This window comes from Capricornis sumatraensis, chromosome 1 (genome assembly GCF_032405125.1).
Source record: "Capricornis sumatraensis isolate serow.1 chromosome 1, serow.2, whole genome shotgun sequence".
Taxonomy (NCBI): Eukaryota; Metazoa; Chordata; class Mammalia; order Artiodactyla; family Bovidae; genus Capricornis; species Capricornis sumatraensis.
This window is the reverse complement of record NC_091069.1, coordinates 44,614,894-44,641,339: the sequence shown is the minus strand read 5'-3', so window position 1 is coordinate 44,641,339 and position 26,446 is coordinate 44,614,894. Positions and strand designations below refer to the sequence as shown.

At 40.0% G+C, this 26,446-nt stretch overlaps 1 protein-coding gene across 1 annotated transcript; it reads left to right on the top strand.

Moving 5' to 3' along the window:
• The first annotated feature begins 95 nt into the window (after positions 1 to 95).
• MDH1 (malate dehydrogenase 1) lies at positions 96 to 24,029 on the top strand. The gene is made up of 9 exons (XM_068969778.1): positions 96 to 229; positions 5,083 to 5,181; positions 6,215 to 6,311; positions 8,712 to 8,887; positions 11,119 to 11,241; positions 21,749 to 21,925; positions 22,381 to 22,494; positions 23,048 to 23,137; positions 23,705 to 24,029. Exons 1-9 carry the CDS (start codon positions 227 to 229, stop codon positions 23,828 to 23,830), a joined length of 1,005 nt encoding a protein of 334 aa, XP_068825879.1. The 5' UTR covers positions 96 to 226; the 3' UTR covers positions 23,831 to 24,029.
• The last annotated feature ends 2,417 nt before the right edge of the window (positions 24,030 to 26,446 follow it).

The following is a 26,446-nucleotide window of genomic DNA, read 5'->3' as shown; positions in this document are numbered from 1 at the left end:
CTGAGCTCGGGAAGTGTAGTTCTATCACTTGAAGGAATTGCATTGGAGATTGCACCGGAATCAAGGCACCGTAAACTACAGTTCCCAGAGGGCCCCGCGGTCGGGAGCCGAGTTTCTTCTTTTCTAACACCGCTCGCCCTTTCTGAGTCGGTTCCACGATAGAGGTGACCCGACTGGTCTGAGGCTCTTTCGGCAAGTGCAGAAAGTGTCCGCGCCCTTCCCAATCATGGTGAGTGTGGGCCCCTGCATGCTGCCCACCTACGGGCTTCGCGCCCCTCTGTGGCGTTTCTTGCGCTTGAAGGACTGTAGGGGGAAGGCTGTCCAAGGGGATTGTCCTTCGCGCCCTTTGGAAAGTCTCGATTCATATTCTGGAGACTGTCGCAGTGACCTAGTTAGTTATTGGGAAAGAGTTTTATTTCCAGCTGAGGTTTTCAGAAGGGCTTTAGAGAAATCACTGTCCTTGGAGAGGCGAGATCTCAGCCCTTCTGCATGTTGAGCGTACAAAATACGAAGCTGGGGGATTTCTCCCAAGCACCCTCTAGGGGATTGATAAGGCCGATAAGGTTTGAAATGCGGAGTGTTGGACCTTAATCTCTTTTCTCCTCTTAAACCCACAGTGTTTTTAAGGGCTTTTGTCACAAAGCTTTTGAAAGGAGAAGGCCCTCAATGAAAAGGTAGTGCTTACCAGATGCTCGGGATTACAATCTGCCTTTTCGGGAGAAGTGTTTCCGCCATGTCTAATTCCAAGAAATGTGATTTAAAACCTGTTCATTGATCTCCTATGCCAGTACATGTTACAGTGACGGCGCCCCTAGACAGATAATTTGTGCCGGTGTTTTTTAGTAATCTGTATGTTACGAATTCTAGAACCAGCACTTTTCAATGTTACACAATGTAATCATCTTGGCTTGAAGATTTGGACACCAAGATCTCCATATCTTGTCTCTGTTGAAAGGGAGAAGGAAAGGGGTGGGGGTGAGGGAACTCTGACGTATGAATAATCAGCATGCTGGTTGAAGGTGACATTTGATACCAACCTGAGAGAAATTGCTTCAGTACTTGTGTTTATAGTTGAGAATGGTTTTCCTCCATTATTTCAAAATACTGAAATGAATGGGGAAATATTTGAAGGAATTGGAACATTTCCAGAACCTGAAAAGACGTGTTTTAAGGGCAAGGGGATAACTCCCTCCACCTTTGAAAAGGAGCCAGTGGCAACAGCTTCCAATTTTCAGTGATAAACCTAGGTTCCCTACTTATTTTGTCAGATAACATAATTAGTCATTTGAACGATGGATTCAGTGGTTTCTGACCTAATAATCTTAGCAAGAAAGCAGAGGTACTTATTATCAGAGAACCTCAGACTTCATAATTTTAAAACTGGATGGAACCTTTTAAAAAACATCTTGACCATCTTAAAATTGAGTTTACTGAAACCCAAAGCGAATGTGATTTTCTCAAGGTCACACATATTTGCCTCCAAGGATCTCACACTCTTTCCATTTTACCATATTTTGTCATTTACACAGGTAAGTCATTCTGAAATTTTATTTTTAGTTGCTGAAGTTCTGGATGAAGATGCAAGTTCATACTGCAAATACAAGCTAAACTATATATCAGCATTTATATTACTTGACGGTTTTACAATGAGAATATTATATTTCTAGAATTGGAAGGGAATTTGGAAATTATTTCCTCTAATCTTCAAAAATATGGTTAGGTCAAATGATTTTCCCAAGGTCACACAAAGATCCTGGGCCCCCATTCTTTCTTTGTTTTTCTGCATGGTAGATCAAAGCAGGCCTGACCCCTGGAAGGTCACTGGAGCACCAAATAATGTCCATGAGGAAGAATCCTCCTGTCAGTTTGCTGAAACTTGACAGCAAATTCTCAGATGACTCAATCGCCTTGCCTCCTCAGGAGGCTGTGTAAACAATCACTGCGTTAGAAAAGACCCATCTTGTATAAGCTGTTAAAAATCAGGTTTTTGTGTCTCTGTTTTTTTTTTAAAGGAGGGGATTCTTTCCTGTGTCCATTGGGAATGATAGCAAGAATAAACTGTATGAAAGAATCTGAATACTGTTTATGTGTCTTTTATATTACAGAAATATGTATAAATAAGAAAGTAAAAATGGAATATATGGATCTTTCCATAGAGTAACAGAAGGAACACTGAAATTCAAACTTTACAAACGAAAGACTTGAACACATGCGCAGGACAGAGCCCACATCGGCAGGAAGGTCATTAATACCCTGCCAAGAGCAAAGACATTCCTTCTTTGAATGTTGGCAGACTGCCCAGATATCTAAGCAAAGAATAGTAACCTCTCTTCGCACTGTAACATTGTGAAAAGTCAGTGGGAATCTCCCACCCTCCTGCTTTTCAACTGCAAAGATGCAAAGAGCAGGCAGAACCAAATACTGGGCTTTCTTTTCTGTTTCATCATCAGAGATTCAGACACTAGGCTTCATACTACTTATAATGAGATGGAATTACCTACCTATGAAAATAATTTGCTCAGTGATACACAGGAAGAAAACTGCTGAGATAGGATTAATGGCTATTTATTAGTTGCCCACAATCCCTTACTAGGGACTGTGATACTTGGAAACCTTTATTTTTTTTTAGTAGCTAGAATTAATGCCTAAAATTGACTGCATTATTCTAACCATCTACCTGCTTTCTGGGAGATTAAGTTTTATATGTAGTAGTAGTAGTCACTTTACCCTCATTTCTTATTCTAGGTTGCTTTCATTGAAGTAGCATGTGTTCATATTTCTCTTAACCCTTGCTTTCCTTCATTCAACATATCCATTTTGAATGCTATATGGGAGTGCAAATTTGAGTCAAAGGCAGACTGTTCTCACAGGAGTTCCACAGGGTAGTGGAAAATAAACATAAGCTAAAAGAGTCCTTAGAGGGAAAATCTGTGGTGACAGAGACCTATTATTAGAGTGCTTGCCACATTCTAGTCTTACTACTTTGTGTGTTCACTGTCTCAATCCTTACTGCCTTGTTAGGTAGCTGCTATTAACTCCATCTCAACCTTAGAGAAACAATACAGTAACTTGCCTAAGGACATACAGCTGAGTTGAGGAATGGAGATTTGAACCGAAAAGTCTGGCTGTAGCGGCCATCTCTTCATCACTCTGTGCATCTCTAGCCTCCTCTTTTAAAAAATTGCCTTATCCTCTTGTTTCTTACATATGGTTCACTAATGGATTCTCTGGCATGTATTATGTACAAGGTACATAATAAAAGACTTTGATTAGAACTACTGAGCTAAATAATTTTGCTAGCCATACCTGGAACTATTGTCACTATTTTCAAGCTTCTCAGTGCAAATATGTAAAACAGTTCTTTAAAGCATGCTGGGTTTGCCTCCAAACAATTCTTTTACATTCCCATGGTTTTGATAGTAATTTTCCAAGATCCAGCTACTCCTTCAGCAAGTGTTTGATGAGCTCTAACTACATGCCAGGCATTGTTCTAGGCAGCTGGGATACAACAGTAAATAAAATAGACAAAGCCCCTATTCTTAAAGAGCTTGCATTCTAAAGAGGGAGACGCAGTCATTTCTACTATCATGTACTATACTTAAGGAAAGAGAGGGAAATGACAGAATTTAAAACATGTAAAGGCCGTGTGATAGAAAGTAAATATATAGAATAGCACATAGTGTTCTTTATAAACCTAAAGCCTATTGGGAACATAAGTATGTATTGTTTTAAACTGGATTATTTGAGGAATTATCATATTTTGTTTATTTAGATATGAAAGCATGGGGGAAGTTGGTGAAAAGTGTAGGGAAGAGGCCCAGAAGGTCAGGAAGAAACTCCATAGTTTTTCCCTTTCTTTCCACTCACTCTGGGCATCTCTGAGGAAGAAACACATACGTAGTCTGCAGTGTTCAGATTCATTTCTCTACAGCATTGACACTGTCCTGAGAGGTTTTTTTCCCCCCGTCTGAATTCTATAGATACCAAACTGCCAAGAGCTGACCCCTCTTGAAGGGGGAAGTCTTAATACAAAGAAACCTAATGCTTCTATCTCCAGTCAGTTCAGCCACTTCTCTCATGTGGGTAACAAATTAGGTGACACATTGGCCACTTACAGAGTGGAAGTACACTTACCCAGCATTGTCCGAGAAAACAATTCTCTTGGTTGAATTTTTCCATCTAAACTTACCCATTTAAGTTTCCAGGGATTTTTGTTCAACTCTTTTTAATAGAAATATTTCTCTCCTTTAATTCTCTGAGGTTAATTTAACTTATTTCTAATAACTCAGGGTCATCACTCTGAACTAGATATATATACTTTACATCCATATGTTCAGATTTTGTCCAAGGTCTATGACTTCCTTCTATTATATGTTCTTTGTACTTTTTCCTCTCCCTCCCCTTTAATATTAATTTTCCCTTGGTATCAGGTTGTTAGCTGTGACTACCTGTTGCTACTGTTGTTTGTTAGTTAATGCTAAAATTTATTACAATCCAGATTATAATCCAGATAAAATTATTTTAATCCACCTTTTTTATTTCTTTTTTTCTTCTTAAATAAAAAGAATAGACTCATTTTTCTTTCCCCAAGGACTTGAATCATGATTAATAAACTTTCTGGTTCCTTGTAAATGGAAAGTTTTAACCTCTGTTCCTCTTCCTGGTGTGAAGGGTTCTTGTGAACTGAAGGGAGTGGGGGATTTGCATAAGAAGATTTGTAAGGTTCTAGTAGCCACTGGGGTTAGTATCATCATATAATGCACATCAAAATTGTTAGGACTATTTTTAGTGGTAAAATATCCTAAAAGAGATGGATAAGATTTTGTAAGTAAATCGAAGATAGCAGGGAGAGTTAACTAACACCACATAAATGTCCCAGAAGTCAGTCGGTTGTTTTGTGCATGCTGTGTTTACTGAGACAAGTCTGGAATATCTTCTACTAAGCCAGATGCAAATAGTCTTTAAAATTTTACATTAGCTTTTAAAGTATGTGGTTGTCTTACTATAGAGAAAAATATTGAACTTCTTTAGGGTAGAGTAGCCTTTTTTTAATAAGATGTTAATGGGTCTCTTTCATTACAGTCTGAACCAATCCGAGTCCTTGTGACTGGAGCAGCTGGTCAAATTGCATATTCACTACTATACAGTATTGGAAATGGATCTGTCTTCGGTAAAGACCAGGTAGGGGCAAGTGTCAATAAATCCTAAGTAAAAGTAAGAACATTTTCAATAAAACCTTCTATTTACTTGCAAATAAATTTTTAAAGGAATGAATAATCCCAATAAATGTCCGAGACACACAGCTATAAATGGAATCTGGCAGGTTCCGTGCACCCCTCTGGGCACTGAAAATGCTTTGCAAATTATAACTATTCCATGTACTGTTACGTTGACTTGGTGCTGCCAGCAAATGTCATAATGACAGTAACTGTTACGGAGAGTCAGAGGGGAGAAAAGTTGCTGAATCAGCACTTTCTTGTTCATAAATGGTCTTTACACTCCAAAGAGTTAAACAGGCAAATCAGTTTCCCAGTTTGAAGCAGGTACCCTCTATTCCCTGGTAGCTCAGTCAGTAAAGAATCTCCCTTCAGTGGAGGAGACCTGTGTTCAATCCCTGGGTCGGGAAGATCCCCTGGAGAAAGAAATGGCAGCCCACTCCAATATTCTTGTCTGAAAAATCCCACAGACAGAGGAGCCTGGCAGGGTATAGTCCCTGCAATCAGAAGAGCCAGACACGGCTTAGCAACTGCACCACTACCTCCCTTTACTCTAGCGGGTCTGATGTATACTAAAATCCTTTTCCATGATAATCATCCATCCATTGTCCTTACCCATGGATATCAAGTTCTTCCTTCATGCAAGATACTGTGCTTAGCTTTCTATGAACTAAAATTGGATACACAGCCATCAACAACAAAAGCATGGTATGGCATGTCACTTCAATTTGGTATTTCTTCCATGTACTCCTTTAAAATTCAGTAAAGGTGATTCCTCATAATGTGTCTGTTAGCAAACTATTGCTGGTTTTATAGCATTCCTTTTTCTTAGAGTAGCCTGCTGTTAGACACCTGACTTCCTAAAATAATTATGATTAATTAATGGGAATTACACACATAAACACACCAATTAGCAAAAGCTCTGCGAAAGGACTTTTTCTGTGACTAAATGACATAACCAACACTGACAGATGCTGTCCTTGCTGTTTATCTGGCAGCCTATCATTCTCGTGCTGTTGGATATCACTCCCATGATGGGTGTCCTGGATGGTGTCCTGATGGAGCTGCAAGACTGTGCCCTTCCCCTCCTGAAAGGTCAGCTGGGGAGTGGAGGAGAAAGGGATTTTATAGTATTTTATATCTTTGAAACAGTAGGTTTTAGAGCTTTGTTAACTGGCCTTTCAATTAGAAATTATTTCATTAAAAGTTTTTTTTTTTATTTTTGCACTACCACAACTTGGTAAGATGTATATATACCAAGAATGAAGAAATAAATAATTAACAAATGTCAAGACAGAAGTCTTAAATTTGATTGAAAGATTCATTAAAATATTAGGTCAAGCTGTAAACTAATTTGAATGTTTTTCTTCAGCTCTACCTTCATCATTATCTTTTTTGGGAAAGGGAGGGTAAGAATTAATAATACTCTCAAAGAACTTGGCACAAATCAAAAATATATAGACACCCAAGAGAACCCATGCTCAGAATTCATGTGTCTGTTCAATAAACTATCACTGGGAGGGCTGCTCTGCCACCTCAATCATTTGATTACAAAGTTATGTAAGAGAATGCATTACCCTGTCTGAGCTGTTCTTTTTTCTCACCCACTGTTTCCAAATCAGCTTCCTATGTTGCTTTTTTCTTTTTATTCCCTTCTCTGCTGAGTTCCCTCTGCTGACTCTTGTGTACCCAGGTTACAGTCAGCTTGACCTTGGTCAGCTATGAGCATAAAGGTTCAGCAGATAAGGCTGCATGACTGGGAAGAAGATGGATTATTTTTTTCTCCAACTGGAACTCTTACGTTTACTTATTTGGGGACTTATAGCAGCCTGATTATTGGAGAAGGAAATGGCAACCCACTCCAGTATTCTTGCCTGGAGAAGCCCAGGGACAGAGGAGCCTAGTGGGCTGCTGTCTGTGGGGTTGCACAGAGTCGGACACGACTGAAGCGACTTAGCAGCAGCATCAGCAGCCTGATTGACACAAGTTTCTGATCTAAACATTTATCAGTGACAGCACTATATTCTGATTGTCTTAGTATTTTGGGATTCTATAACAAAAATACCATAGAGTTTATAGGTTTATAAACAACAAATTATTTCTAATGGTTCTGAAGGTTGGGAAGTCAGTAATCAAAAAGCCAGTAGCTTGGATGTCTGGTGAGAGCCCAATTCCTGCTTTATAGACAGACATCTCACTGTGTCCTAACATGGCAAAACGGGTGAGGGAGCTCTCTAAGCCTCCTTTATAAGGCACTAATCTTATTCCTGAGGGCTTCTCCGCCCATGACCTAATCTTTTCCCAAAGGCCTTACTTCCTAATACCATCACACTGGGAATTAGATTTCAACACATAATTTTATGGGAATACATCTGGTCTATAGCATTGGTCATGGCCTTTTTAATACAGTCAGCGAAAGAGAGCCATGATATACAGCTGATGCTCTAACAACTCGGGGCTTAGGGGTGCCAACCTTCCCTGCAGTAGAAAATTCAAGTACAATTTATAGTTGGCCCTCTGTTCACACTTCCTCTGTATCTGCAGGTCCACCCAACCTCAGACTGTACCTTACTGTAGTATTTACTATGGGAGAAAAAAATCCACATATAAGCTGGACATGCACAGTTCAAACCTATGTTGTTCAAGGGTCAACTGTATGCTCTTTAATCAAAAACTATTAAGTGGTATATGTTTTGTTGGACTGCAGGATAGTGGTTGAACTCTGAACCAATCTGGACTTGAATGACAGTCCCACTCCTTTTTGACAGGTAGCTAATTGATCTCTTTAAATTGCATTGTCTTCATTTATAAAATGTTTGGGCTTCCCTGGTGGCTTGAATATGCCTGCAATGCAGGAGACCTGGGTTCAATACCTGGGTTGGGAAGATCCCCTGGAGGAGAGCATGGTGACCCACTTCAGTATTCTTGCCTGGAGAATCCCCATGAACAGAGGAGCCTGGCGGGCTACAGTCTATGGGGCCACAAAGAGTTGGACACAACTGAGCAACTAAGCACAACACAGCACATAAAATGTTAAAATTAATTGTGACAAAATAAATCTCTCAATGTTATTCCTTACAGAAAAGAAGTCCTCAAGAAGTATGATTTTAATTTGGGTGATATCTTAAAACTTAAAGTAATTGTAACTTAAAGGTTAGGTGAGTTAGCTTCTCTTTTGTGTTATCAGTGGTAATTAATGTGAATAAATAATGTTGCTTTGAAAGGTATATTATACCTTGCATCATAATAAAAGATGAAAGCTACAGTTTTGAAATTAATATAAGCAAAATAAATGTATTGACATTTATGCTTATGTTATGGTTGTTGAATTAATATATTGCCTTTCTTTTCTTAGGCCCTTTAAACTTTGATCACTGTGATTTGTAAAAGTAAACATTTGCTGCAAAGTGGAAGAGTTACTGGGTAGATTCAATATGAAAAAACCTCAGACTTCGGTGTTTAAGTAGCTCTGCATATTTATTGCCATGTTCACAGATGTCATCGCCACAGATAAAGAAGAGATTGCCTTCAAAGACCTGGATGTGGCCATTCTTGTGGGCTCCATGCCAAGAAGGGATGGCATGGAGAGGAAAGATTTACTCAAAGCAAATGTGAAAATCTTCAAATGCCAGGGTGCAGCCTTGGACAAATATGCCAAGAAGTCAGTTAAGGTGACCAAAAGAATATTTTACACGGTTTTTCACTATCAGCATTTGAAACATCTACTTTCAGCATTTAAGTAAAAATGAGATAATTTGCTTTCTTTTTTTCCCCAGTTCTGTGCAATGGTCAGTAAATACAGGTATAGGGTTTTGCTCAATTAGCCATCCCTTTATAGGCTTTGTTCATATAGTGTAGAAATCTATATTCTGAGGGGCTCAAAAATATTTTGCCTGTGACTATGACATGGAGATTTAATATTAGTTTGTAAACCTGTAGAAAAGGCAACAGAACCTTCTGGTGCTCTTTTAGCTGTACAGGACTTTTTATTCAGACATTTGGATTTGTGTGTGGTTGTGAAAGAAGATGGCTGTAAGCTGTGTTTGTTCTCAGTGACAGGAAGTGGTGGCTTCTGAGTGCTCAGGTTTTCTCAATCCAGAGGAATTTTGATATACTTATCTCTCCAGGAGTTGAGTCAGTTATGACTTCTGGGTGTTCAACCCATTTGGTTTTAAATTTATCTTACTGTTACAGAAAGCCTCCTTTTACCAATCAGTATTAGTTACCTAGAACTTAAGGGACTGAAAGTTGCTCAGTCGTGTCGGACTCTTTGCGACCCCATGGGCTGGCTATACAGTTCATGGAATTCTCCAGCCAGAATACTGGAGTAGGTAGCTGTTCTCTTCTCCAGAGGATCTTCCCAACCCAAGGATTGAACCCAGGTCTCCCGCATTGCAGGCAGATTGTTTACCAGCTGAACCACCAGAGACACTTGAAGGTCTTCTCTGTAGCTCAAACAGTAAAGAAGCTGCCTGCAACATGGGAGTCCTGGGTTCGATCTCTGGGTCGGGAAGATCCTATGGAGAAGAGAATGGCAATCCACTCCAGTATTCTTGCCTGGAGAATCCCATGGATAGAGGACCCTGGTGGGCTACTGTCTATGGGATCCCAAATAGTTGGACATGACTGAATGACTAACACTACTACCTACCTACCTAGAACTTAATTAACTGTCACAGCAAAAAGTTTTGCTGGTTAGAGGTTTTACTGATTTTAATACATTTCTTTCTCCCAATCCTGAATTCAAAGAAAGCTGAAAGAAAATTTTACAAGATTTTCTAATGTTGCCATTTATAATGTTCTATTATAATACTTCATAAACACCTGAATTTATGCTCTGTGCAGACTTTATTTCAAGTAGTTAACTTTCATTTTCTGTAATCATTAACAGAAAATAATAGAAATAAATTGAGACGTCCCCAGGTCTCTTAGTAAAAAAATTACAAGGCTGCTTGGAGTTACCGTGCTGCTTGCCGATTAATTGCCTCTCAGCCAAAAATGTCTTTCTAGGGGGAAATACACACCTACACTGGAGTAGCTAGGGATATTGGAGTATCCTATCTGCAGCTTGCTCACAGACAGACACAAAAAAACTAAAGGCTGTGTGTGTGTGTGTGTGTGTGTGTACACACAGAGGTGAGAGAGATGGGGCAAATTGGAGAATCTAGGTAGAGGGGATGTGGGAGTTAGTCTTTGTAAGATGCTTGTAGCTTTCTGTAAGTTTGATATAATTTCACAGTAAGTTTTAAAAATCATTTTATTAAAGCTTTTTAAGACTTATAAAAAAATTCATGTATTCATTTTGCTATGCTGTATTGTAATTCACTGTATCCCCCTTTCAAAAAGAAAAAAAGCCTGAAGTGCTTTCTCCTAAAGATAGATTCAATGAGTATGAAGGGGTGGGACCTGGTATTTTAGCAACTATCCCAGTTAATTCTTAGGATTAGGCAAGAATGAGAAACACTTTTCACTCATAAGGGCAAATCACTGCCCTAAAGTAAACTCCTCAAAGAAGAATTTCTTTCTTGAGCTACTTTTATGAGATGGGAAATTTTTATGATTAACTCGAACCCTGAGATAAAGCTTTTGGTCACTAATTTTTTATGGCAAGAAAATAAATACTGTCTCTGTTTTAGCAGAAAACACAATGACGTATATATAATGGTGGTTTTAGTAAATGTTTTCAGTAGTCACATCAAATACTAACAAGAGGGGAAAAAAATATATTAGAAGGGAGGATAGAAGCCTAGAACCTAGAAACTGGGGTAATAACTATACATATTTAGCTCACACAAACTTGATTAAAAGGCCACATGTTACATCAGTCATATCCTATTGATAAGTTGGTTTACCTAAGTCAGTGTACAGTCTGAAGCTCTGCTGTGCCTTCTGTACGTCCTAGGTTATTGTGGTGGGAAATCCAGCCAATACCAACTGCCTGACTGCCTCCAAGTCGGCACCATCCATCCCCAAGGAGAACTTCAGTTGCTTGACTCGTTTGGATCACAACCGAGCTAAAGCTCAGGTAAGAAAGATGCCTTTTCAATTCTTAACAAATGTTCAGCTTTAAACCTTTTTCTCACCTTTAAAGTAACTGAATCTTACTTTGTACTTTTTTTCTTGTTTTGTTTTAGTAGGTAACTATTCCAATTTGTTAGGACATCTTTAAATCTAATCTCTTCAGGCAGCTGAACTTTGTACTTAATTTTCACCATTATATTCCATTTCCTTCTTATATTCCATTTCCTTCCTTTAATCACATGTCACTGCTAATGTCCTCTTAGTACAGTGGTTAAAAATTAGTCATTAGTGTAGATAATTCACATAATGGTACACAATTATTTTTGTCAGGTACATAGGAAATTATAAAAACAAAGGTTTGAGTCTTGTGTATTTCATGTGGTTCTGCTTTTTTCACTCAGATAAGCAAATTGATTTAAATTTTATATTTAATTTCATTTTCATTTTTATAGCCTTCTCATATTCTACTTCCAATTTACCTTGATTCATGGAGCTAACATTCCATGTTCGTATGCAATATTGTTCTTTATAGCATCAGACTTTACCAGATGCATCCACAGCTGGGCATTATTTCCACTATGGCTCGGCCTCTTTATTCCTTCTGGAGCTATTTCTCCACTCTTCTCTAGTAGCATATTGGACACTTAATGACCTGGGTGGCAGGGGGTACAGCTGGAGGCAGGGGTTCATCTTTTAGTATCATATTTTTTTCTTTTTGTTTTTCATACTGTTCATGGGGTTCTCAAGGCAAGAATGCTGAGTAGTTTGCCACTGCCTTCTCCAGTGAACCATATTTTGTCAGAACTCTCTACCATGACCTGTCCATCTTGGGTGGCCCTACATGGCATGGCTCATAGTTTCATTGAGTTAGGCAAGGTTGTGGTCCATGTAATCTGCTTGGTTAGTTTTCTGTGATTGTGGTTTTCATTCTGTCTGCTCTCTGATTGTCCATGAATCTAGGTAAATTGGAAGTGGTCAAACAAGATGGCAGGAGTAAACATCGACATTTTAGTTATCAGTGAACTAAAATGGACAGGAATGGAATGGACAAATTTAATTCAAATGACCATTATACCTACTACTGTGGGCAAGAATCCCTTAGAAGAAATGGAGTAGCCCTCATAGTCAAGAGTCCAAAATGCAGTATTTGGGTGCAATCTCAAAAACAACAGAATGATCTTGGTTCGTTTCCAAGGCAAACCATTCAGTATCACAGTAATCCAAGTCTATGCCCCAGTCACTAATGCTGAAGAAGCTGAAGTTGAATGGTACTGTGAAGACCTACAAGACCTTCTAGAACTAACACCAAAACAAGATGTCCTTTTCATCATAGGGAACTGGAATGCAAAAGTGAGAAGTCAGGAAGATACCAAGAGTAACAGGCAAATTTGGCCTTGGAGTACAAAATGTGAAGCAGGGCAAAGGCTAACAGAGTTTTCCAAGAGAATGTGCTGGTCATAGCAAGCACCCTCTTTCAACAACATAAGAGATGACTACACATAGACATCACCAGATAGTCAATACCAAAATAAGATTGATTATATTCTTTGTAGCCAAAGATGGAAAAGCTCTATACAGTCAGCAAAAGCAAGACTGGGAGCTAACTATGGCTCAGATCATGAACTCCTTATTGCAAATTCAGACTTAAACTGAAGAATGTAGGGAAAACCACTAGGCCATTCAGGTATGACCTAAATCAAATCCCTTACGATTATACAATGGAAGAGACTAATAGATTCATGGAATTAGATCTGATGAACAGAATACCTGAAGAACTATGGATGGAGGTTCCTAACATTGTACCGGAGGCGGTGATCAAAACCATCCCCAAGAAAAAGAAATGCAAAAAGGAAAAATGGCTGTCTGAGGAAGCCTTACAAATAGCTGAGAATAAAAGAGAAGCTTAAGACATAGGAGAAAAGGAAAGATATACCCATCTGAAAGCAGAATTCCAGAGAATAGCAAGGAAAGATAAGAAAGCCTTTTTTAAGTCAGCAAGGCAAAGAAATAGAGGAAAAACAATAGAATGGGAAAGACTAGAGATCTCTTCAAGAAAATTAGAGACACCAAGGGAACATTTCATGCAAAGATGGGCACAATAAAGGACAGAAATGGTATGGACCTAACAGAAGCAGAAGATATTAAGAAGAGGTGGCAAGAATACACAGAAGAACTGTACAAAAATGATCTTAATGACCCAGATAACCATGATGGTGTGATCACTCCCCTAGTGCCAGACATCCTGGAGTGTGAAGTCAAGTAGGCCTTAGGAAGCATCACTAAGTGATGCAAAGCTAGTGGAGGTGATGGAATGTCAGCTGAGCTATTTCAAATCCTAAAAGATGATGCTGTGAAAGTGCTGCACCTAATATGCCAGCACATTTGGAAAACTCAGCAGTGGCCACAGGACTGGAAAAGGTCAGTTTTCATTCCAACCCCAAAGAAAGGTAATGCCAAGAATGTTCAAACTACCACACAGTTGCATTCATTTCACATGGTAGCAGAGTAATGCTCAAAATCCTTCAAACTAAGCTTCAATAGTACGTGAACTGAGAACTTCCAGATGTACTTGCTGCATTTTGAAAAGACAGAGGAACCAGAGGTCAAATTGCCAGCATCCGTTGGATCATAGAGAAAGCTAGAGTATTCCAGAAGAACATCTACTTCTGCTTCATTGACTACTCTATAAAGCCTTTGACTCTGGATCACTACAAACTGTGGGAAAAGAGATGGGAATACCAGACCACCTTACCTGCCTCCTGCAAAACCTATATGCAGGTCAAGAAGCAACAGTTACAACCTGACATGGAACCATGGACTGGTTCCAAATTGGGCACTTCAAGGCTGTATATTGTCATCCTGCTTATTTAACTTATATGCAGAGTAAAAAATGTATCATGCAAAATGCCAAACGGGATGAAGCACAAGCTGGAATCAAGATTCAGGGAGAAATATCAATAACTTCAGATATGCAGATTACACCACCCTTATGGCAGAAAGGGAAGAGGAATTAAAGAGCCTCTTGATGAGGGTGAAAGAGGAGAGTGAAAAAGCTGACTTTAAAATATTCAAAAAACTAAGATCTTGGCATCTGGCCCTATCACTTCATGGCAAACAGATGCAGAAAAAGTGGAAATAGTGGCAGATTTTATTTTCATGGGCTCCAAAATTACTGTGGACAGTGAGTACAGCCATGAAATTAAAAGACACTTGCTCCTGGGAGGAAAAGCTGTGACAAACCTTGACAGTGTATTAAAAAGCAGAGACAACACTTTGCCCACAAAGGTCTGTATCGTAAAGGCTATGGTTTTTCCAGTAGTCTTGTATAGATCCGAGAGTTAGACGTAAAGAAAGCTGAGCACTGAAGAATTAATGCTTCTGAATTGTGGTGCTGTAGAGGACCTGAGAGTCCTTCGACAGCAAGGAGACCAAACCAGTCCATTCTAAAGGAAATCAGCCCTGAATGTTCACTGGAAAGACTGATGCTGAAGCGAAAGCTCCAGTACTTTGGCCACCTAATGTGAATAGCCAACTCATTGGAAAAGACCCTAATGCTGGGAAAGACTGAGGACAGGAGAAGGGGATGATAGAGTATGAGATGGATAGCGTCACTTACTCAATGGACAAGCGTTTGAGCAAACTCTGAGAGATAGTGAAGGACAGGAAAGTCTGATGTGCTACAGGCCGTGGGGGTCACAAAGAGTAGGACAGGATTTAGCGACTGAACAACAACAATATGCATATTCATGAGTGAGTATATCTTCCATGTAAAGCTGGGGTTCTAGATGCACTTGCATAGTACAGCATGCTCAAACATACATGACTTGCATGTTCAAAAATGGCAGTCCTTGGGGTAGAGGTTTTAGCATTAAAATGAGGCAAAGTTCACTCTTGGTTGACAAAATCCAGGTACCTATTGAGTGAAGTCACAAGTGTCAGCAAAGTCTCATTCCTTAGGCTCCAGTTAATCTGGTGACTGAGTACTTAAGGGGTTTTGGATGCCACAAAACAGCTCAAGAATGTGCTTCTGGTTGATCTTTACCTTTGAAACAGGACAGAACAGGGAGTCTTTACAACTGATTTGTTACATTTGCTATGGTTACTTCTTTTGCCTAATAACAGTTTTTTGTTCTTACACTCTTTGTTCTTTTTAAAATCATTAATTACTGAGATTTATCCTTTGTTTCCACATGAAGACCTAGGAAGCCTTAGTTCACCTTTTTCCCAGTCTCCTTAGAACAGAAGCTTTCTGAAATTCACAGTCTAGTTCTTAACTCAAGCTTGTCCTGTGCATGTTACAATTTCTCTTATTGCCCAGAATTCTGCTTCTGCAAAATATGACAAACTCTGGTTTAACTGCATACCTCCCTTATTACTATCTGGCTAACAAAACCACTGCTTTAAACTGAGAGCTGATAATCTTTCAGATCTGGAGGGTCCAGTGAAGGAGAAAAGAATTTGCATTTAAGTTTCTACACTAAACTGAATGTTTTACATTTAATTTGTCATTTACTTCTCATAGTAACCATATGAGATATCTGTTACTATCTCCTGTTTAACAGATAAGAATTCTGAAGCCTAAAAAGGTTAGGGAACCTGCTCAAAGTCACGCATCTAGTCAGTAAAAGGGTCTGCCTAATTCCACACCCTCGTGTGTTCTTACATAATGGTATGGTGGATGCATGCTAAGTCACTTCAGTCGTGTCTGACTCTTTGGGACCCTGTGGACTGTAGCACATCAAGCTCCTCTGTCCACAGGATTCTCCAGGCAAGAATACTGGAGTGGATTGCCATGCCCTTACCAGGGGTCTTCCTGACCTAGGGATCAAACCCATGTCTCTTAACAGCTCCTGCATTGGCAGGCAGGTTCTTTACCAGTAGCATCACCTGGGAATGCGATCAAGTGACTTAAATCCATTCACTAGCTCTGTGACCCTGAGAAAGTGTATTCAGCTGTAAAATGGGATAATAATTGTTATCTATCTCAGATGGTAGTTACGTGCACTAAATGAGATAAGATCTATGTTAAGACCTTATCTTGATGCCTGTCACATAGTAAAAACTCAGTAAAGGTTGGCTGCTGTAATTATTATTGATGATGATGAAGAGATATATAACCAAATTTTGAGAAGAGTCACACTTCAGAAATCTCTCAGTTAATTTAGAAAGTATTTGGATAACAAGCTTAAATTACAGATATTTCCTGAGAGGCTTTGGGCTGTGGGCTGGGTCTTTTTTCTTATTATTTAGCCAGCATTCAGTGGCTTGGAAGAACTGGGAGTTGGTTTGAATGACTGGAGGCAGGAGATTGGGGTACTGTAGAGCAGTTATGGGGCTTCCCAGAGGGTGCTAGTGGTAAAGAACCTGCCTGCCAATGCAGGAGATGGAAGAGACAAGGGTTCGATCCCTGGGTCAGGAATATCTCTGGAGGAGGGCATGGCAAGTCACTCCAGTATTCTTGCCTGGAGAATCCCATGGGCAGAAGAGCCTGATGGGCCACAGTCCAGTGGATCACAAAAAGCAACTTCACACGCATACCCAAAGCAGTTATGAAAGAAAAGGTGGTACCACAGGTGCTGCGTCTGTGGACTTTGGATTACCAATGGTGATTCACTGCGTTGCAACAGGGAGAAGACAGTTGAATGATGACAACACAACAAATTTCCACCTGTGCTGTTTGACCTGAGGCCTTAGTGGAGGCAGGCGTTGGAAAACTCTGTTCTCAGATGCACAGCAAAAGGATGCTTTGTCCCAGTGCCTACAACAGTTTTCCTTGCAGGGGTGAAAGTCTAAGTGAGGAAAGAGGGAAGAAAGCCACAAACTTTGACTTTGGCCCATGTTCCAGCATGCTGGTCTGGCACAGTGACAGCTGTTAGGAAGTTTTTGAAGGAGCTGTTTTTTGCTCCTGTTAGAGGCTGTTAATCCAGTGAGAAAAGTAACAGACCCAAAGATTAATTTTTCTTACATGAATGAATACTGCTGCTGCTGCTGCTAAGTCACTTCAGTCGTGTCCAACTCTGTGCAACCCCATTGACAGCAGCCCATCAGGCTTCCCTGTCCCTGGGATTCTCCAGGGAAGAACACTGGAGTGGGTTGCCATTTCCTTCTCCAATGCATGAAAGGAAAAGTGAAAGTGAAGTCACGCAGTCACGTCCCACTCTTAGCGACTCCATGGACTGCAGCCCACCAGGGATGGCTATATATCTGATAAATTTGGTTATATATCTCATCATCATCATCACTAATAATTACAGCAGCAAACCTTTACTGAGTTTTTACTATGTGACAGGCATCAAGATAAGGTCTTAACATAGATCTTATCTCATTTAGTGCACGTAACTACCATCTCTGTCCATGGGATTTTCCAGGCGAGAATACTAGAGTGGGTTGCCATTGCCTTCTCCCTGAATGAATCCTAGTCTTTTTGTTTTAGAAATCAGAGGGCCTCACAGCCTAGTGACTGTTTATCACCTGCAAAATTCCCCTGTGTATTTGCAGATGAGAGCTACGTATATTTTCTGTTGGCTGGCAAGGTAATTTGTCAATGAAACCAGTTAGGTAGTATCACAGAGAAGAAAATTAACTAGAGCTGGAGAATGAGTCAAAAGCTGTTCAACAGGTCTGTGTGACAGGCATGAAACTGTCTGAAGGAGCAAGGAGCTGCTTACTATCCTGGGTACATGGTAGTTTAGCTCTGACGTGCATGATATTCAGAAATCACATATGCTGGGTGCATAGTACTGGCCTTTGCTATTCAGAGAGAAGCTGATTAGCTCAAGAGATCTAAAGAACAAGAGGAAGTGGGCAAACAGGACACAGGAAGTCAGGGGAGCCTCCTGTAGGAAGGAGAGGCCTGCAGGCAGTCTGTCCTCACTGTACGTTGGAGTTGACTTTCAACAGAGTTAGGACTTCTAAATTCTTGATAATATACATCTTGGCTCACTTGCCCCAGTATAATTTTCCTTTTTCTCAATGATGCCAGCTAAATATAAGTAAGAACAGTTCTTTGCAAGTCCCTTCAGGTCGTGGTACACACAGAAAATGGTACTCATTGCATAGCACATCACTCTGCCCCAACCACTAAGCAGATCAGTAGCCTGGTACCCCAGAAACCAACCACCCAACTAACTTGTGAAGACTGATACGGTAGTCGAAAGTGAAAGTGAAGTCTCCCAGTCTTGACCGACTCTTTGCGACCCCATGGACTAGTAGCCTACCAGGCTCCTCCCTCCATGGGATTCTCCAGGCAAGAGTACTGGAGTGGGTTGCCATTTCCTTCTCCAGGGGATCTTCCCAACCCAGGGATCGAATCCGGGTCTCCCTCATTCCAGGCAGGCGCTTTAACCTCTGAGCCACCGGGGATACAGTAGTTAGTAGTCCTAATTTTTGCAGAACTCTAGATGAAGTAGGGATTAGATCAGAAGTGATTTTAAATGTCAAAAACAAAATTTTAAGTTATTTTAAAAATCTATTTTAGGACTCAGAAAATAAGTCTCAACTTATAAGGGTCAGTGAAAGTAAGCACAACTTGCTTCTTCCTTGACTGAATAAATTAGCATGAAGATGAGTCCAAGGCATTGCAAATATTTTAGGTAATGGCTTTTTTCATTTTTATTATTTTGGTTGGTTGGCTGTCATGTTTTACTTTTTATTTTGGAATAATTAGACTTAGAAGAAGTTGCAGAAATAGTACAGAGAACCCCATGTACCCACCACCCTCCTCCCCCAGTGATGACATTTTACATAACTATAGATCATTATCAAAACTAGGAAATTGACTAAACTACACACAACACTGTTAAATAGCTTTACTCAGATTGCTACAGTTTTTATGTCTTTATGAATGATCCTATGTCATCTAATTATATATATTACTATAACCACAAACTGTACCATCACCCACAAAGAACTCCTATTCATGTTGCCTTTTTATTGTTACACAGTCCCTCTCATTTCCTAAACTCTGAGGAACATTTATCTGTTCTCCAACTCTATGCTTTTGTCATTTTAAGAATGTTTTAAAAATAGAATCCTGCAGTAAGTAACCTTTTGACCCTCTTTTCATTCAGTTTAATGCTTTTAATAGCCATTCAGGTTGTTACATGTATCCGTAGTTCATTCCTTTTTATTGTTACTCCATTTATTATATAATTATATGAATGTACTACAGTTTGTGTTACAAGACAGAAGGAATGAAAAGTGCCCACCAAACTGAGAAGGCATCTTGAGACCAAAAAACAAGGCAGGTAGCTCCATATAACCAGTGAATCAGTTTATTATAGGGTAACTTACTCACAGGGTGGGATTGGGATCAGGCAAACAAAGACCCAGAAACATTTGCAGCTGCACACCATTCCACAGAGGAGCCACAGGGACAATTTAATAGTTAGCCTCGGGTATGAGTATAGATGCTTTGAAACAGGACATTTCTGAATTAAGATTTATGAACGGATAACTGGTATCGTGGGTGCCAGGAATGTCAAGGGAGGCTTTCATCATTGGAAACCAGCAGAGCAGAGAGGCTGGCTACCTGATCCTAATGTTTATTAAACCATATAATATAAACTACAAAGCCCTACATGTGATTCACTTCTCAGGTCAGTTTTAAAGGATAGGAGAAACTATAAGGGCCCAAGATGGTGTCAGTTATGCTAACAGCCATGCTTTGTTTAACCATTCTTAAAGGACTTTTGAGTTCTTTCGAGTATGGGGCTAAAATATCACGCTGTATTCTCTTTGCTATATGGTGAACACACAACCAGAGCTTTGATGAGGTACTGCTATTATCTGTGTGTGCAAAAGCTGTGGATTCTGGCACAACTATTTTTTTTCCCTCTCATTCTTACTGCAACATAAAGGAAAGAAAAATCACAATGTAATCCTAACACATCAGCTTTAAAATTTTTTTCTAAAACCTTTCTCTTTTAGATCCTTATAAATTCTGCTATCTAATTAGAAAGAAATTACAGGAAAGCAAGTATTAGAATTCCCTAGTAGCTCAGCTTCCTGAGGACTTCCCTGGTGGCACAGAGGTTAAAGTGTCTGCCTGCAATGTGGGAGACCCTTGTTTGATCCCTGGGTCGGGAAGATCCCTTGGAGAAGGAAATGACAACCCACTCTAGTATTCTTGCCTGGAAAATCCCATGGATGGATGAGCCTGGTAGGCTACAGTCCATAGGGTCGCGAAGAGTCAGACACGACTTTTAAGGATTATATAACAATGCTGCTTGAGGACAGTAGCTCAGCTGGTAAAGAAATGCCTTGCAATGCAGGAGACCCTGGTTCAATTCCTGGGGGCAGGAAGATCTGCTGGAGAAGAGATAGGCTACCCACTCCAGTATTCTTGGGCTTCCCAGGTGGCTCAGCTGATAAAGAATCCCACCTGCAATGCAGGACACCTTGGTTCAATCCCTGGGTTGGAAAGATCCCATGGAAAAGGGAACAGCTACCCACTCCAGTATTCTGGCCTAGAGAATTCCATGGACTGTATAGTCTATGGGGTCACAAAGAGTTGGACATGACTGAGCGCTTTCACTTTCTAAGTAAAGTATAGGAATAAAGCCAGCCAATTAATTTTCTGGCTTCCTAGTACATATAAGTTTTATTTGTATGTAGTGTGTTAAGTATGCAAAAACATTATGTCTAAAAAATATATGCATACAATATATACATACTTTAATTCAAAAAAGGCCTTATTGCTAAAAAAAAAAAAAAAAGCTAACCATCATCTGAGCCTTCAGCAGGTCATAATATTTTTGCTGGTTGAGGGGTCTTGCCGTCATGTTGATGGCTGCTGATTGATCAGCTTGGTGGCTGCTAACAGTTCGGGTGACTGTGGTAGTTTCTTAAAATGAAATCTTCCTTTTGCAAAAAATTTCTCTATAGCATACAATGCTGTGTGATAGCATTTTACCCTGAGTAGAACTGATTTCAAAACTAAGTAAATCTCTCAAACCTTGCCACTGCTTTATCAACCAAGTTTATGTGTAATATTCTAAATTCACTCTCGTCATTTCAACAACCTTCACAGCATCTTTACTACTAGGAATGGATTCCACCTCAAGAGCCTTAAACATTCTAGGGTACAGTACTGAAGTAGAATGCTTAAAAGTAAGGATCATCTTACAGTTTATGGATGACTTCTTTGTATAGTAGCTTAATCAAATATAAAACACCAAAGTTTAATATTGCTTGAATACATAAATATGACCTTTGTTTATGTTGTTAATACTTGGAGATGTCACCTAAGCATTTCTGACCAATCAGGTATTTAGATACTTTCTCTACTATTAAGTTCTTTTGGGAAACTTACCAAACAGTAAAATCTGTGGGGGGAGGGGGGATTTGTTTGTTTATTTTGTTGTTGTTTTTTTACAAATCAATATAAGTCTTGTGTTCTCTTAAAGTTTCAGAGGTTTTTATCTTAAGTACATTTGTCAAATAGATCACAATTTGAAATTTAAAACAAAAAAAATTTGTCTAAGTAACGTATTTGTTTTTTGTTCAACTAGATTGCTCTTAAACTTGGAGTGACTTCTGACGATGTAAAGAATGTCATCATCTGGGGAAACCATTCCTCAACTCAGTATCCAGATGTCAACCATGCCAAAGTGAAACTGCAAGGAAAGGAAGTTGGTGTTTATGAAGCTCTGAAAGATGACAGCTGGCTCAAGGGAGAATTCATCACGGTGAGAAAAGTCCGGGAGATCTCTTCACAGCCAAGCATCGAAAACTCTTGAGACACACACATTACTGACCTGAGTCTCCCCCCAGTGGGTTGCAGGAGGAAACCCAAAGACAGCAGGCCTTTGATGAGCGTGTATATTCTTTGGGAGTCATACTGAAGTAGCCATAATCTAATCTGATCTATTGTGTGGCAGTCAAGACTGATAAAATGGGAAAAAACTAGATACCTTCTAGTCATCCAGCTATCTTATAGAGATCCATTTCTTCATATAAAGTGTGGTCAACTTTCTGTGTGGGACTTTAGTTGTCCCTTTCTTTCAGAAGGACTGATGCTTCTTAGTGAAAGAGGTTAATAAGGCCACCATGGGTAATTGTATGATTTTGGAGGGGACACAGTGAGCTGTAGTTACAGGCTTTCACCCCAGGAATAACCTGCTGTCTCTTCCCGCCCACCCAGACTGTGCAGCAGCGTGGTGCTGCCGTCATCAAAGCACGAAAACTGTCCAGTGCAATGTCGGCTGCGAAAGCCATCTGCGACCACGTCAGAGACATCTGGTTTGGAACCCCAGAGGTGAGGGCTCAGTGGCTTCCACGGGCCACTCTTATTTCTTCCTCTAATGCTATAATGCAAAAAATCAAACAAAAGACATGTGGCCTTGCAGTCAGGCCAGTTAGGCGCATATCCCAGCTCAGCTACTGACTAGGTGAGTAACCTTGGGAAAGTTGCTTAACCTCTCTGAGCAGTTTTGTCATCTTTTACATGGCATTTAACTCAGGGTTATAAAGTCAATGAGATGAAATGTGGAAAGCACCTAACATAGTAGAGGTGGCTCTATTTTTCTTCTTAAAACCTATATTGGGCCACCAGCTTCCTCACTGATAAAATGAGGGTTTCTCTGGCTTACTTTACACATAGATCGAAGAGTAGACTGAGACAGTAACCATGGAAGTTGCCCTTTTGTGTAAGTGCCTGATGATGATTCTTTACACAGTAATGAAGTTATGCACAGAGTATCAGTAAGAACCTGTCGCCTGGTTTAATTTTGTTAGTTCATGTGTCCTTTGGTTATGAAAAGGAATTATCACCATGCGAATATAAAACATTGACTGCTACTTCTTTTCAGGGAGAGTTTGTGTCCATGGGCATTATCTCAGATGGCAACTCCTATGGTATTCCTGATGATCTGCTTTACTCGTTCCCTGTTACAATCAAGGTGAGGTATTATGGGTTTTTTTCTTTAACCTCTGTCCCCTGATGGGAAACCAGTTGTGTGATTTTATTAACAGTGGTATATTTTCATCTAGAAAGTTGTTCCTTTACTAAATTAGACATTTTTCTCAGCTTTAAAATCCTGTGAAGCACAACTTCAGGTCACTAAAAGATTTAAATTAATCTGGAAAGCAAGTTTCAACTCTCCCAACTAGACACTTTTTGTTACTATGCCTCTCATATTGGATAGCTATAAATATTCTCTTACTCCTAAATGAAACAACGGTTCTCAGTATTGTCGCTCTGTATTACAACTGTACTGAAGTCAATAGTTTTTTATATTCGCTAATTAAAGCCTCATTTAAAGATGTTTTTGCTAGATTCAGTCAGTTTCAAATTCACATGTTGAGTTTTTATCAGAATTACCTGTTAATTAAGATCTGGATTTTTATTTGCTTCTTTAGATTCACATTTTAAAACATATTCCTCTAAGTTCAAACTAAGTTGTTGCTTGCTGGAACAACTTCTAGTTTAATCATAAATCTCTTAATTTGCATTTATTTTCAAACAGGATAAGACCTGGAAAGTTGTTGAAGGTCTCCCTATTAATGATTTCTCACGTGAGAAAATGGATCTTACTGCAAAGGAACTGGCAGAAGAGAAAGAAACTGCATTTGAATTTCTTGCCTCTGCCTGACTAGACAATCATTTCGATGTTACTAAATGCCCCAAAGCTGAAGAATCTAAATGTCGTCTTTGACTCTAGTACAAAATAATAATAATGCCATAGTTAAATTACTTGTGAAAAACAACACACTTTAAAAATTGTGTGCTTCTCGGTACAAGTCTGTGACGGTTGATCATCATGCTGTTGGTGTCGCATTCTAAAATAAATATATATTCAAGTGAAGATGACTTGGACTCTAATTCTAGATGTTTTGTTTCTATTCAGAAAACAAATGTGCATGTTTCCCAGCTTGCCTAAGAGGGTGATGATTTAAAAAAAAAAAAAAAAAAAACAGAAAAAGGGAGTAAAGATAGAAAATGTTATAAAGGAAAGCACAATTCTCTCATATTTAAATAGAATAGGAAAATCCCACCTCATAACCAATCTATTTTGGAATATAATTTTAAGTCAGTATTTTCTTTTTGGCCGCACCATGTATGGGATCTCATTTCCCCTCCCAGGGAGTGAACCAGTGCCCCCTGCAGTGCAAGCACAGAGCCTCAACCACTAGACCACCAGGGAAGCCCCCAGAATATAATTTTAAACATTACCTACATTAGGCAGTTAAACATATTTTTTTTAATCTTAATTTATGCTTTGTGGATAATTTGTTTTTAACATTAGCTGTTAAATAGACTGCAGGTAATATTCTGTTAAGTTTAATGCCATTGGTAAGGGTGGAACAATCATTTTCATGACAGAAAAGAAAGATCATAAGCTGTCCCTTGAGGTATTCTATAGCAGACAAGGATTCATTTACACTGCATTACTGGTAAATGGCCCAGAACTTTATACTAGCAGAAATATTCCCAATCTAAGCTTATTACTAGAAACATACTCCTCTGAAAAAACTAGCCTTTTCTTTTTCCAAAATTCTTGAGGACAGGAAACAACTCTTTCCATCTTTGTTCACTCTGACATAAAAGATACTCAGTATCATAGATCTCTCAGGGCTTACTACAGTGCTCTTCGTGAGTGCCCAAATACATGACTGAGTTTGTTATTTATCTTATTTCATATGTAGAAGAGAAAGCAAGTTAAGTAAAAAAGCTTATAGAACTGCTATTAGATGTATAAAATTTTCCTATGAAAATTTTTAAAATTTTAGAAAAGCACAAATGTGTATCAGTTATTAAATTATTTTCACTTCCAAACACACCCTTCTGTTCTCTTCTTGTGACACTGAAACTGGGACTCTGCAAACATTTCTTTACCAGCTACTCCTTGTTAAAATCTGACCATAAAGGGCACCAGAGGAAGAGTAGAGGCTGAAGAGGAAGGGAAAAACATTCAATGAGGGCTTCCCTGGTGGTTTAGTAGTGAAGAATCTGCCTGTCAATGCAGGGGACATGGGTTTGGTCCCTGGTCTAGGAAGATCCCATTTGCCATGGGGCAACTGGGCCCCTCAGTTCAGTCGCTCAGTCGTGTCCGACTCTTTGCTACCCCATGAATCACAGCACGCCAGGCCTCCCTGTCCATCACCAACTCCCGGAGTTCACTCAGACTCACATCCATCGAGTCAGTGATGCCATCCACCCATCTCATCCTCAGTCGACCCCTTCTCCTCCTGCCTCCAATTCCTCCCAGCATCAGAGTCTTTTCCAATGAGTCAGCTCTTCACATCAGGTGACCAAAGTACTGGCGTTTCAGCATCTTTCCTTCCAAAGAACACCCAGGGCTGATCTCCTTCAGAATGGACTGGTTGGATCTCCTTGCAGTCCAAGGGACTCTCGAGTCTTCTCCAACACCACAGTTCAAAAGCATCAATTCTTCGGCACTCAGCCTTCTTCACAGTCCAACTCTCACATCCATTCATGACTACTGGAGAAACCATAGCCTTGACTGGACGGACCTTAGTCGGCAAAGTAACGTCTCTGCTTTTGAATATGCTATCTAGGTTGGCCATAACTTTTCTTCCAAGGAGTAAGCGTCTTTTAATATCATGGCTGCAGTCACCATCTGCAGTGATTTTGGAGCCCCCAAAAATAAAGTCTGACACTGTTTCCACTGTTTCCCCATCTATTTCCCATGAAGTGATGGGACCAGATGCCATTATCTTCGTTTCCTGAATGTTGAGCTTTAGGCCAACTTTTTCACTCCCCTCTTTCACTTTCATCAAGAGGCTTTTTAGTTCCTCTTCACTTTCTGCCATAAGGGTGATGTCATCTGCATATCTGAGGTTCTTGATATTTCTCCCAGCAATCTTGATTCCAGCTTGTGTTTCTTTCAGTCCAGCGTTTCTCATGATGTACTCTGCATATAAGTTAAATAAGCCTGGCGCACTAAGTACGGCCGAGAGGAGTTACCCCTCGTCCGAGGTCAGGGGCAGTGGCTGAGAATGCCAGGCTGCGATGACGCAGGAATGACGGAGAGGAGCTACCCCGCGTCTGAGGCCAGGGGCAGTAGCCTTGAGGAGCCACCCCACGCTGGAGGCCAGGGGTGGCGCCCGAGGCCAGGGGCGGTGGCTGGGAGGAGCAACTCGAGGAGCGAGGAGGGAGGAGCGAGGAGCGGTGGCTGCGCGGGCGTAGGAGGGCCTAGAGGAGCTATCCCACCTTGAAGGTCAGGAAGCGCAGCGGTAAGGAGATA